Below are 14685 nucleotides of genomic sequence, written 5' to 3'. Positions count from 1 at the left end.
AAATCATCCGTTATCTCACACAGAAGATAAGAAACATGTTCCTGATTGTATGGCGAAGAGCTTGCTTACAATGAAGATGCCCTGGAATTCCTGATTAATGTTCTTCGACGTCTTACTATCCAAAAGCTCATATACAAAATTAGCCCCACTTGAATCAGTCGTAACACAGATCCGTCAGCATAAAAACTGTTAACTCGGGATTCGATGTAGTCGAGGAAGGCCGTTTTGCCTGGTCCTGATTGGTAAAGGTTCTACCGGTGAGAAAGTTATCAAAGTGCTTGAAAAGATAGTAGTCGGTTGGCAAGAGGTTTGGAGAGTATGGTGGATGCAGCAGAACTTCGAAGCTCATTTTGGACGGTGATTTGTGAAACGTGCTGACAGGCGTTGTCATGTAGCAGGATCGGACCTCTTCTGTTGATCTGTGCCGGCTACTGCTGGCCTGGTTAATTTTTCGAGTTGCTTGCACCCGAAATTTGAATTCATAAAGAAGAATTGGTCTAGAATCGCTTACAATTATATAGTAAAAAGCTGAAAAGTGGTCAAAAATGGAAATTTTGAAAAAATGAGCAGCGTCAATGTATAGAGTAGAAAGTTATGTATCGATCAGGCACTAGAATGGATATTTATTGAGGTATGGAGCTACAGGAACAAACAATTTTTTTTTTCTGATTGATTCGACCATTACTTGATGAAGATCTTTAGCAATTTCATAAACTACAACTCACAAGTTTGTGGAGATCAAATCGTGAGTTGAAGTTTATGAAACCCAATATTTTTTTTCAATATAGTCGAGCAAAGGTAGATTTTGCACCAATACGCCAAATATAACGTGGCACCCGATTTTTACCTGTAACAAAGTTCCAGTTCAACTCATCAAGAAATTCATCATTCATCATCGGGATTGTGGCAGGACATTCGGTTATTTGGTCTCTCCAACCAAGGTCAGTGCATAATTATTGTTAAATTGCTGTGAAAAATAAAATCCAGCGTGGCTTCGCTCCGTCCTTGAGAAAAGGATTATTATATACGAGGTTACAGCAAAAAAACTAATTACCTTCTGCACAATCCGTGTCAGATAAAGCGATGGGAATTCAACTTGAAAGTTTCGACCCTAGCCAAGAACGGTCTTCGAACGTTCATGTCTCGAAACCGGATAGTGATTAATGCTATTCTAATAATTTTAATTAATAATTCTCCACTGAATTCGGGTTAGGCGGAAAAGAAACCAGCTCGCAAGTGTTACACATGGCCCACAAATTTCGTTATACAATTAAATGATAATAATAAGAAACCGTCGAGTGTGGATAATAAGTACTGCGGATGCAATATCGTAGAACTGGGTTGAATGGTTGAACAATGGTGCGGGTAATTATGCTATAGATGTAATCCTTGATTAATAGACAATGGAAGATTGAGCATCGTTAAGATGAGCAGGTAATTAGGAAGGAGGATTTTTTATATCGAGATAGGGGATAAGTGGATTATTTTTCAATTGTATTCTTTACATTCATTCGTCGTATTGCAAAAACTAGGCCTGTACAGGCCTGGAAATTTAGTCAGACTCAAAATTAGATACTACCTTTGTAAATAACTCTATTCAGAAATGGAATATCTGTGATGATAAAAGGTATTCGGAGCAAAGGCCCTTGAAACCTACAGATAAAGCAGATCAGCAAATTTGGCTCGAACCAAATGGATGAAGGATCTACAAACTATGAGTTGGCAGTAGACCTAGACAGGATGCTATTGACTCAAAGTGCAAGGAATATTGTCCGACATTTATTCAGAAATTGAACTGGAATTTGGCTACGGACCTAGACGAAATATTATTGTCTCAACGTGCAAGAAATATTGTCTCACAGTTATCCAGAAATATAACAAGAATTTGACAACAGACATAGATGGGATGCTATTGTCTCGAAGTACAACGAATAGTTTTCCACAGTTAGCTAGAACTAAAACAGGAACTAGGCAGCAGACCTAAACAGGATGATATTGTCTCAACATGCAAGAAATATTGTCCCACGGTTAGCCAGAAATATAACAAGAACTTTGCAGCAGACCTAGACGGGATGCTATTATCCCAAAGCACAAAGAATATTTTTCCGCAGGTAGCTAGAAATAAAACAGGAACTAGGTAGCAGACCTAGACAGGATAATATCGTCTCAACATGCAAGAAATATTGTCCCACAGTTAGCCAGAAATATAATAAGAACTTGGCAGCAGTCTTAGAGGAGATGCTATTATCTCAAAGCACAAGGAATATTTTTCCACAGGTAGCTAGAAATAAAACAGGAAGTAGGCAGCAGACCTAGACAGGATAATATTGTCTCGACATGCAAGAAATATTGTCCCACAGTTAGCCAGAAATATAATAAGAACTTTGCAGCAGACCTAGACGGGATGCTATTATCTCAAAGTACAAGAAATATTTTTCCACAGTTAGCTAGAAATAAAACAGGAATTAGCCAGAAATGAAACCGAAATTTCTCAGCAGATCTAAACAGGATGCATTTGTCTCAACATGCAAGGAATATTGTCCAACTGTTATCCAGAAATGAAACAGGAATTTGGCAAAGGGCCTAGACAATGTTATTGTCCCAACCTGCAAGGAATTTCGTCCCACTGTTATCCAGAAATGAAACAGGAATTTGGTAGCGAAAACTATTGGTGCCAAGTAATATTATCCCATAGTTATCCAGAAATAAAATTGAAATTTGACTGCAGACCTAGACAGGGTGCTATTGTCTCAATTTGCGAGGAACATTGTTCCACAGTTAGCTAGAAATGAAACAGGGATTTGACAGACGACCTAGACAGTATGATATTCTTTCAAAATAGAACAGTAATGTTCCTTGGTGAAAAAAAGTTATGGAACGAAGGCAGAAACTCAACTCTTTCTGCTTTGAGAACAACAGGAGCACTTCAACCGTTACCTCATCGCATTTTATGTCTACCGCCGTAGTAGACGAAACTTCAGACATAAAAACCTGCAGACCACGGCCAAAAAACCCGGACTTGGTTAAAATTGTTCGTGTGTGTGCCACAGTGTCGGTCAAACTCAAATAATAATAATAATAATAATAATAATGGTCTTTATTGGGTGAAATACAATATAACATCCAAAAGGCGAAGTTCAAAACTGCAGTGTAGAACACTACAGGTTTGTTCTACAATCAGTTATATTGAGAAAAGTAACCAAAAGGAAAAGTTAACTATATGTTTCAACATCATCAACTGCACTGAACCTCTCAGAACGTAATGTAAAATAGAAAAGATATCTGTAGTGTTCTGTAGTTTTCACTTCTGTAGACAAGTTCTTACAATTCAATTGAGAAGTTCAAACTGTCAATTGAAATTGTATGTATGTAGCCTGCTTTATAATATCTCAGGGTTGCTCATAGAGGAGTATATACTTTGATAAAAAGGGATTTTTTTTTAATTTTATTATCAAAACCCAGGGAACAAGCCTCTAAATCATTTTTGTTCTGTGCAAGTGTTGATAATAGCTTTTTTTTTCTCCCCGTTTGTTGTTTAAAGAGATTCCAACTATTGGCACTCTGAAATCAATTATATCCTGTAACCAAACAAGTGGCCATGTTTATTTTTAGCTATCCTACCGTAATGTGTAAAAATTCATGAGATTGCCAGCCTTGAACGCAGCAAATTGGCTTAATAAAATTTCAAGAACCGGTAGTTAGGAACGTTGGGTAATTGCTCATAGATCGTCAACCTTTGCGACTAATTTTAGCTAAAAACAGACATTGCGCCGATGAAAACTGTGGGCGGAATGTTACAACCGCTTTAAGTGTATACAAAATAACATCCTCGTGCTAGTTTTGGACGTGTGTTATCGTTAGGATGGCAGATGTCTTCTTGTCTTCTTCAAATTCGTCCAGTTGACAGTTTGATATTGACCTGATATAGCGGAGTAGATAAAAAATACACTGATGCCACACGTAATTGAAGTATAAAAAAGCCATTTGCTTGTAAGTGATTCATCAGATAGCCAAGATTCTCAAAACCTGTAACCGTTGAACCACATTTGAGCGCCCATGTACCTTGAGCTTGGCAAGTGTTATATTATTTCCCGTGGGCTTGAAAATAAGATGTATGTCACTTTCTCCAAGTATGTCTCTGGTTCCAAGTAAGAAGAATATGGTAAACTTTGCTAATAATTGGTTCATCAGATAGCCGAGATTCTCTAAACCTGTAACTCTTGAACCACACTTGAGCACCCATGTACATTGAGCTTGGCAAGTGTTATATTATTTCGCGCGGACTTACAAATAAGCTGTATGTCACTTTTTCCAAGTAGGTCTCTGGTTCCAAGTAGGAAGAATATGGTTAACTTTGCTAATAATTGGTTCATCAGATAGCCAAGATTCTCTAAACCTGTAACCGTTGAACCACACTTGAGCGTTCATGTACCTTGAGCTTGGCAAGTGTTATATTATTTCCCGTGGGCTTGAAAATAAGATGTATGTCACTTTTTCCAAGTAGGTCTCTGGTTCCAAGTAGGAAGAATATGGTTAACTTTGCTAATAATTGCTTCATCAGATAGGCAAGATTCTCTAAACCTGTAACCGTTGAACCACACTTGAGCGTCCATGTACCTTGAGCTTGACAAGTGTTATATTATAAATAAGTAGTATGTCACTTTCCCAAGTAGATATCTGGTTCCAAGTAGGTATCTGGTTCCAAGTAGGAAAAATATGGTCAACTTTGCTAATAATTGGTTCATAGACTAGCTAAGATTCTCCAAACCTGTAACCGTTGAAGCACATTTGAGCGCCCATATACCTTGAGCTTGGCAAGTGTTATATTATTTCCCGTGGGCTTGAGAATAAGCTGTATGTCACTTTTTCCAAGTAGGTCTCTGGTTCCAAGTAGGAAGAATATGGGTAACTTAGCAAATAATTGGTTCATCAGATAGCTAAGATTCTCTAAACCTGTAACCCTTGAACCATACTTGAGCACCCATGTACCTTGAGCTTGGCAAGTGTTATATTATTTCGCGCGAACTTACAAATAAGCTGTATGTCACTTTTTCCAAGTAAGTATCTGGTTCCAAGTAGGAAGAATATGGTCAACTTTGCTAATAATTGGTTCATAGAATAGCTAAGATTCTCCAAACCTGTAACCCTTGAAGCACATTTGAGCGCCCATGTACTTTGAGCTTGGCAAGTGTTATATTATTTCCCGTGGGCTTGAAAATAAGATGTATGTCACTTTTTTCAAGTAGGTCTCTGGTTCCAAGTGGGAAGAATATGGTTAACTTTGCTAAAAATTGGTTCATCAGATAGCCAAGATTCTTTAAACCTGTAACCCTTGAATCATACTTGAGTGCCCATGTACCTTGAGCTTGGCAAGTGTTATATTATTTCCCGTGGGCTTGAAAATAAGCTGTATGTCACTTTTTCCAAGTAGGTCTCTGGTTCCAAATAGGAAGAATATGGTTAACTTCGCAAATTATTGGTTCATCAGATAGCTAAGATTCTTTAAACCTGTAACCCTTGAACCATACTTGAGCGCCCATGTACCTTGAGCTTAGCAAGTGTTATATTATTTCCCGTGGGCTTGAAAATAAGATATATGTCACTTTTTCCAAGTAGGTCTCTGGTTCCAAGTAGGAAGAATATGGTCAACTTTGCTTATAATTGGTCCATCAGAGAGCCTGTAATGCTTGAACCACACTTGAGCGCCCATGTACCTTGAGCTTGGCAAGTGTTTTATTATTCCCAGTGGGTTCAAAAATAAACTGTATGCACATAGATAGATTATTGATTATATGAAAGACAATAGAATTTAGAAACGCTTCTGCTATTAGGTTAGGTTACAAACAATTTTTTACTTCAGAAGTGTCTACCAATGAACAAATTTCATTCTTTTTTCATATTATAATTTACAATTTTTGTTTTGGACTTTCATTCTATCCACATGATGGTGGAGTTCAACGACCTTGCACTGCCTCGACTTCTCACAAATAATACCGTCATGTTTCAACCATTTGACACAAAACAATAATAAATTATTTGTATAAACCTTCTTCTTTTATTATTCCGTGAAAATCTGAAAATCCGTTTGTAAATTTGAGTTTTTCTCTGTTGTAATGGGATTTCTGTTTGAAAATGTATCAATTATAATATCTCTATCAACAAATTATACATATACCTATTGAATATCTCTGATCTATGTTAATTTCTGGCTAGTCAATTCGAAATATCGCAGTTCATACGTCAGCTCCTCGATAATTATTTGCTAAATTATAGTGATCTGGTGTTTTCATCAGAATTTGCATAGTAATTAACGGTAACATTGCATCTGAAAAAATTGCGACGCCAACTCAATCAAGTTTACGCTTTTACCCGAAGTTACCACACCTACCTATTCGATTTCGTCTTTTTTATGTTTTCTTCACTGGATAATCACCTTTTTCATATGATCGTTTTAGACTTGCACAACGCTGAAACTACTAAAATGGAAAATGCTCGAATCCAAATGGGGTAATTATACATCAAAATCCGACATAGGCACGTGGGCGATTCGAAATTGGATGGGCAGCAGTGTTGTAGTTATACAAATAATTCTACAGGTGTTTGAGGTTAATATTTCTTTATTCGTTAGATTATTTAATTACCAAAAGAAAATAAAAAACCGAAACGAGTAGTAGTAAAATCAAGGAGATGTAACATACTTCATTTGTCGAATTCACTGTTTAATTTGATAGTATGATTATGACACTAATATTATGATTATTCCAGTCACTAGACCTAATTGCTCCTCGTCCTACGAACTCGTGATTTGATCATAGTGATTGCTCTCAAATTATTGCTAAATAACAAAGTTTTCATCGAAAAATGGAAATGTATCGATAACGTTTTTGTGGTCTTGTGGTATTAATTTCGATAATCTAGTTCGATCTCCTGTATTGAGAGGTACGCCACTGTGAAACTCCCACAACAATATTGAGGATGACAAGAAGTGTAAAGGCAGCTGTTGAGATATCGCTTTTACTATTTTTTTCCATAATGTTTCTTAGACAAACGCCAACGGAAATGATTCTTGATGAATCGTTGGTATCAGGCCAATGACTTTATGAGTGCGACCATGGGTGTACAGGGTGGACTGAGTTTAAACAAAATTAGCATTTCTTTTGGTTTTTCAAAAGTCCGTTCTAATTCTTCTGTTCTAATATCTTCAATAACTTAATATTTAAATAATTGTAATTGTAATGTTCCAATCCAGTTTCCATGACGACAACCCTCAGAAGTCGAATAATGTATGTCAAAGGGACATACAAATAATGTCAAAGGGACTTGTCAAACGTACATTCTAATGAAGCATACTTGTTTTTCAATCCTTTCTAATCCTTTTCATTTTTTACAGGACGGTGACCCAGTGGAACCGGGCATGGACTGCCTGCAGCTACGCCAACCAGCAGGGCCCTTCCACTACCTCATCAGCGAGCAAGCCAAGTCGCTGGTGGCCCTCCAAGAGCTCCAGCATGAGGTGGGAGCTCTACTCGAGTTCCGCGACCTCGTCATGGAGACGTTCCCTAACCTGCGCACCAAGCTGGCGGCTTCGACGCCAGCCACGATGACGTCGCACCACCACCATCACCACCACCCTAACTCAAATATACCCGTTTCGATACGACCAGGCGATTGGACGCCCGGCATCAGAGTGCGGAAGAAGATAGGCAGTAAAGACGAGGGGAGGAGCAAGAAGGGAGATATAGCGGTGCAGGACTCTGGATTCAGTACGGAGACGTCGAGCAAGGAGACGCACAGCGCGAGCTCAACGGTGCCACCTCCGTCGTCTACCGCTACCGGTGAGTCCAAAGGACCAGAAATGTACCAAATCTGGTGGACGCATCTCCATTACATCTGCGGGATATCAAGATTTGTTGTTGTTTATGAGTCGCTTTACATCGGATCTGAATTCCTGCAGGGCATTGTCGTATTTATTTGTTTACTATTCGAGAGCTCCGACTTACCCAAGTCTCCAAAACTCTGCATTCTAATGAGTCTAATCATAATCCTTCACTATTTCTTAAAATTTGTTGGGTGTTTGTCATATTCTTTTTGATAATCTGGATTGTTCCTGAGTTACTCATCCTTGTTATCCAGTAAAACATTACGAGCTGCCTATGTCTGTTCTTGTGGCATTTCAGCTGAAGTCTTCGTTATGAAGCTATTGTTCATCTGTTCTCAAAATTGACAATGATAACGAGGTAGACCTGTATTATGACCCGATTCTCATATGTGGAGCAATTTCTCAGTTATTTTTCCCAAGATCACTTTATAATTGTTTTCCTCTGTTCTCAAGTGTATTTTTCCAGAAGTCAATTTTTATTAACACATTTCATCATATTCCATAGATTTTGGTACCCTCACAACTGGATCAGAGCCAATACCCAGCGTTGATGATTTGTGTCGGACACACTCATCAATTTTTCGTTACTTGCGATTCATCAGTGTTTAGGCAACATATATAGGGTCAATATATTCCCATCCAACAGTTTCTTCAGTTCTTTACGGCATTTCTAGACTAGCCTTGATGTAGCTCCTGGATTCATCACTGCTTCCTGGCTGTCTGAAAGAATGTTAATTCTGGATGTGAAGGGGCTAAATTCAAAGGTGTTGTGTTGTGGTTTCCATTACTCTCTCCATTCCCAAACAAGCAAGTCTTTGTATGTTTGTTAATAGCGTCAGTTCGTTTCATCTTTGACCACCAAGCCAAAGAAGCATCCGTTATAATGGGTTTGTACATCATGCTCTTCTACGTTTTTCCATAATTACGTCGGGCCAGCATCAGTGCTGCTTAGGTCCGCCTTTATCGCCGCCTTTGTATAAATATTGATGCCAAGCCAGCCTAAGGTATATGGTCACTTCAAAAAGTTCAACTTTCCTCGACAATTGTATCTCTTCATCTTGGAGAGATGACCTGTAGAGGACCTAGATACTCCATCTTGGCCCTTTTGGTGCTAAGCTCTTCTATTTTTGAAGCAATTGCTCCTTCTTAAACGTTCATCCATCTACTTACTCCAATTTCTGTTTTTGCCGTTTCAACTGTACTTCTTCATCTTCCGTTCTTTTTACCATAAGCTTCTAAAAATAACAAGACATCTGCAACAACTATCACTTTCCACCTGTTTATGTATTACTTTCTTTTTGTTCTCCAGGCGCTGCGGACACGGACGAAGTCGAAGACGAACTCTGGAACCTTTTGGACATCATCCACCGCAAAGGCAGTCGACTCAAACACGAGGCCGAGGCGCTCCAAGGCACCATCCGCCAACAGGGCGAGAGAGACGGTGCTTTTCACAAAGAAAATGATGGAACGTTCCAGCGTGCTCTCTTCCACTCTTCTCCGGATGACGCCAGGCAGCTGCGCCAAGAGCGCGACCAACTTTTGGACAGGCTGGCCGAGATGGAGGCGGAAGTTTTGGCGGGGAGAGTGCACACCTCCAGGCTGCAAGAGGACTTGGAGTCGCTGCTCAGCGCCAAGCAGGATCTGGAGGAGCAGCTGAAAGCGGTTGTGACGCAAAGAGGTAAGGATTCAGTTTTTTATTGGATTTTTTTGTTGCGTTCTTTGGGTAGTCTTGCAATGGATGTTGAAAAATTGTTCTTGGTTGTAAAAATTCAATTCTTATTGAAAGACCAATTGCTTTCCTACCAATAGTTTCATTGAGTTTTGCTAAGATTTATCCAAGCTAGGTGAAAACGAAGGTTTTTTATCGTATTTTATGGGGATAGGTGTGGAAAATGCAGACTTCCAGTTCACCCCAGTAAGTTATTGATAAGTTATTTTAGAGGGTTTGAGGTAGACGTTTCGGAGACCTTCTTCATTTGTTCGTCAGGATTTTGAATTAGCTATGTCGCAGTTTTCTCGCAAACTGCTTCTTTTTTAAATTTCTTTGACAAATGTCAAAGAGATTATGAAATGTGTCATGTGTCAAAGTTGATTGACTAACTGAACATTTGGATGTAGTACAAGGTGTTCTGTGATATCAGTTTGTTGCCATCATGCCACTTCCTACATCTCATTTTGAGATGGGGCGCTAATTACGATCTTCATCTTAGGAACTGTTGGATACGCAGTTCTCACCAGATATAAGAATGTATGCTGACTCTTTGAGTTTGTGCATTGGGCTATGGCGATAATTTTATTTTTATTCTCAGAATTTGTATCCTGTTGAATGTCTATTTTTGTGCCTTGGCGTCACACTAATATACTTTCCACCACAAGAACAAGATATGTTATAAATGTAAGCCTTTTTTTCTTTCTGTGTTGTCAAGTTCTGTATATGTGAGTTGATATCCTGATGGTTTTTTTGTTTTGTATGAAGGTTTGACATCAACAATTCATATGGTGTTTGTAGTTGTTGGGCTGGTGTTGCTGTTCATGGATCCAATTGTTGAATATATATTTTCTATTCAATACAGTTTCCATTCTAATTTTTGTTTTCGAAGATATATGGAGATGGACAGTATGACAATGCTATCCGTGCCAATTTTTTGAGATCAACTTATCGAAATTATTATACTTTTTTTATGAGTAAGCTGGATTTATTCTCTCGAGAATCGGTTATATTTTTTTCACATCTATAGCATCTATCTTTTGTCATTCTTTGACATTCCACCTCTTTCTTTTCAGGTGAAGTGAATTCCAGGATCCACGACTTGCACCTCCAGTTCGTGACCAAAAGCGGCTCTACGGACAGTGAGAAAATAAACAGATTTTCGGTCGGGGAGAGAAGAGACTCGTCGTCTTCTTCCTCCAGTCAAATAACTAACCGGAAAAGTGTCGTTAGTGAACTCGACAGTGTCTTAGGCGATAAGTTGCCAAAAGTTTCGACCGTAGCGGACAGTAAGAAGATATCCGCGATACTGAAAGAGCACGATCCTCTGGTGTTGCAGAAACATCTGCTGTCGTCTACTGTGCAGAATCAGGTGAGATATTATGGAATGATACATTTTTTTTTGTAACTGTTGAAAAAAACCGTTGAATATGTGACCGTTTCTTTGGGTGAGTAGTATCCTATATTTTTCAAACTGCTCTTCTGCAATACAGATCCATTTCGCCTCTCCTCGACCGTTGTTTTCCACAACGTATTTATTCAAGTAGTATTGGAATGATGTTCCATATTTTGCAAGCAAGACAAGCTGTAGGTGGATAGACTGCATGCTTAGGGGAAGACTGGTATATACAACCATTATGGGGGAAACAGTCGTGGCATGGGTAGCAAGGGGCTGTCCTCAGGGGGGTTGTATCCTCTCTGTTATGGAACCTCGTAATGGACGAGCTACTATGTCTCTTGGACCATAATGGGTATAAAGCACTGAGCTATGCAGACGACTTAGTCATCTTAGTCCAGGGTAAATACAATAATGTAGTGAAGGGATACATGCAACAAGGCCTGAACATTATAACAAGATGGACCGAAGAAGAAGGCCTCAACATAAGCCCATCCAAATCGACCATAGTAGCATTCATCAAGAGGGCTAAAACGGAGGGTCTTTAAAACTTCGAGGTGAAGAAATACAAGTGTTGAAAGAGGTTAAATATCTAGGAGTAATTCTAGATTCCAAACTGACATGGAACCAACACCTCTACAGGATAAAGAGGAAAGCGGAGGTAGCACTGATGCTCGCCAGACGCCCCCAAACATGGGGGCTAAAACCAGACATGATATATTAGCTATACACGATGGTGGTTAAACCCATGTTAACGTACGCATCTCTGGTCTGGGGGCCAAAGATGAAGCAGTCGACCGCTATCAACAAACTAGGCAAGGTGCAAAGACTTGCATGTTTGAGAATGATGGGAGCAATGAGAACTATTGCAAAAAATCTAAGTGCATCGCTGAAATTATTAGTTAAATTTGTTAAATTTGTTGATCCAATCGCAAATAAATTAGTATCGTTAGATTTGTCAAAAAATCCTTTTTTCGGAAAGTGCTTGTCAAAAAATGGTCGCCATTTGAAAAATAATAGTTAGACACGAAAATGTTATTTTGTAAACTTGTCTCATTCATATTCAACACACTAGTCACTTAAAACTCCGCTATTGCAATTTTCTGATATCACCTGAGGTCCATAGATTAGTTTACGTCCGATCATGGCCACCTAGATGCAATTTTAAAAGTGACTCTGAAAAAATCAAGTAGGCTGAAAAACTTCCGGAAATGTCAGTTTCTGATCCAGAATTGTCTCAGAAATCCAAAAATGTTACAATATACAGGGTGTTCCATTTAAAAATTCAGAACCGGAGCCATTTCCGCTGAAACCGGAAGTGACCGGAAAGTGAAAAATATGTGAAAACTCTCCTCTCCACATACCATTTATCTGTACCAAATCTCGTTTTGATACACCTAATAGTCTAGAAGTTATGACTTGTCTAATAGATTCGTTGACACCCGGTATAGGTCCCGAACCAGCTCTGGGGGTACCAAAATCATTGGGACATGGACCAATAAGAAGCACACAGAGTACTGGACAAAAGTACCTGGCAACAAACACAGTAGAACCTTCATTAGGGAACCGTCCGAGAAAAGAACCGAAGAACTACTTTAATATAGATCCCCTCACCCTACTTATTTCTGCCACTGACCAGGAGTTCGGCAACCCCGTCCGTAAGGCCACTTTGGCTTCCCGGACAGGGCATCCAGTCCCCTAGCTGTTCCCCCACCCGCCACGTGGGGACGCCCCCGATAAGTAGCCCAACCCACGGAGAAGACCTTATACTTGTTGATCCAATTGGTACATATTTCAATTGACATTTGCTGGTAACAAACAATAACTAATAAATAATCAGTAGATATAATGACTTTTCCCAGATTTTGACTCAAGTTTTGTACTCAAGAGGCTTTGCATCCTTCTGTGTGTTTATAATCTCTAGCGAAGAAATCCCTGTTGGAAAACCCTATGCTAGTGTTTTCAATAAATAGAAAACTTTGTCCGAGATCTTGCCAAAACTTTGGGCGTGGTTTATATACTTAGCTTCATTGTTTTCTTCAAAGCTGACTCATAATCCCGCCGACTAGAGAACAAGTGACATGGAAAGCCATACTTCCGACTCGCGTTTGTACACGTGCATTTATCATCCATACAAGAATTTCATTGGTTTCTTTAGTCGGCAGTTCTGTTTGTCGATACTCGCACGTGGATTAAAATACGAGTCTTGTTTTAATTGATCGAAGTCGTACAGATGCTAATTAGATCTATTCGTCACGAATTACAGGAATTTTTATGTGTTCATTAGTCATTTTTTATTCATTCTCAACAGTATGTACATCGACCTCTGATGATTTTTTTTATAATTTCAAACAAGAATATTTGTGGCTAGAAAAATCGGAGCGTGAAAATTACAGGGAGTTTCCCAATAACATATTTGAGGTTGATTTTGGTTGCATTTTGAGAAAAAACTTCATATAAACATATGTCGTGAAGGTATCAATATCTGAATTATTGAGTACCAATGTTAAAAAAATACTTTTCATTTTTAAATATGCTGGTGATAGTATTTCTTTGCTTCAAAAGATATATTCTGCTAGTGTCCATGTGAGCATTGCATCAGAGTCGGAAATATTTTTTTTTCAAATATGAAACATCGAAAAGTATACGCCATGATTTTTCTATAATCAATACATTAGAGAATTCTCATGAGAGGTCTGGATCCTGCGAGAGAAGGAAATGTTAAGAGCAGATAGTTGGTTCACAGATGAATCAAAAACACCTTCCGGTTCTGGTGTAGGTGTTTTCAGTCGCAGACCTAGGACAGAGATATCAACCTGCCTAGGAACCTGTGCCACTGTGGTTCAAGCGGAAATTTACGCTATTGAATTGTTTGCCGGGAGATTGGAAAAATCCAACCTCGTATACAAGTTAATAAAAATATTCTTGGACAGTCAAGCGCCGTTGGATGCTCTTGGCTCCTACCGAGCAAATTGCCAAAAACGACACCCCTCGATAGGAAGACTTAACAGATTAGTATATATGCTAGGCCGGTTGTGGCTCCTTTCTTATGGAGATTTGCATGGGAAATGGCTAAGGTTCATCGTTGCATTTTTGGTTCCTTTCGAAGTCACGCGTATGGTTGAGAATCGAGCAGCGTTATTGTGGGTGAGAAATAACGATTCAAGCGAAACTTATACATAGTACGCCAAACCAAGTCATACTGCGCAACACCAAACTATACCGCGCTCTCATTGGCTGGTCTCACAGAATCGGCTTGGTTCGACGTACTGTGTATCAGTTTCGCTCGAATCGTTGTCTTCCAAACCAAATTTTTTAATTAAATAATCAAAAAATTCTCATTTTTGTCGTTTCTGATGATTCGTTTTTATTTAGTCTGACATTACTTGGCGTCAAACTGCAATCGTGGGGAATCCCCGGTCAGAGACCTCGGGACTTCTCATTACTAGAAAGCCAATCAAAGAATCGTATGCAGACGCGGTCTCGCTTCATGTTCCTATATTACAGTATCTACAGTATTTGATGTGAGGACAAATAATAGTGTTAATATAGTTTCATATATAACATGTGTTTAATTAGTTGAAATTTGAATTGTGTCGTAAAGAAAAATCATAGTGCGTATGTTTATTTTATTTATCAAGAAGTATTTATTATACTTTTTGAAATTTTGATATCAAAATTTTTTATAGATTTCCTTACAAA

General features: G+C 38.8%; 1 protein-coding gene and 1 long non-coding RNA gene across 9 annotated transcripts in view; one reads left to right on the top strand and one right to left on the bottom strand.

Annotated features, from left to right (window-relative positions):
* The window catches only part of jvl (javelin-like), a 173300-nt gene that overhangs the window by 117198 nt on the left and 41417 nt on the right, over positions 1-14685 (top strand). For all 8 annotated transcript variants that reach the window (XR_012464064.1, XR_012464066.1, XM_074169211.1 and 5 more), the window contains exons 2-4: positions 7391-7835; positions 9189-9557; positions 10664-10959. Coding sequence is in view for 6 of the 8 variants with exons in the window: in XM_074169211.1 (XP_074025312.1) it covers positions 7391-7835; positions 9189-9557; positions 10664-10959 (1110 nt within the window). In the remaining 2 variants the exon portion in view is untranslated. The remainder of the gene's footprint in view (positions 1-7390; positions 7836-9188; positions 9558-10663; positions 10960-14685) is intronic.
* Positions 6600-9256, bottom strand: LOC141479922 (uncharacterized). Its single transcript, XR_012464067.1, has 2 exons — positions 9171-9256; positions 6600-9114 (listed from the first exon to the last, which is right to left on the bottom strand). It is a non-coding gene; the product is annotated as an uncharacterized lncRNA (long non-coding RNA).

Source organism: Leptinotarsa decemlineata, unplaced genomic scaffold (assembly GCF_025532065.1).
Source record: "Leptinotarsa decemlineata unplaced genomic scaffold, Ldec_3_MD MMD2_P_RNA_scaffold_5, whole genome shotgun sequence".
Taxonomy (NCBI): domain Eukaryota; kingdom Metazoa; phylum Arthropoda; class Insecta; order Coleoptera; family Chrysomelidae; genus Leptinotarsa; species Leptinotarsa decemlineata.
The sequence above is the reverse complement of the archived record's forward strand: the minus strand, read 5'-3'. Positions and strand labels throughout refer to the sequence as shown.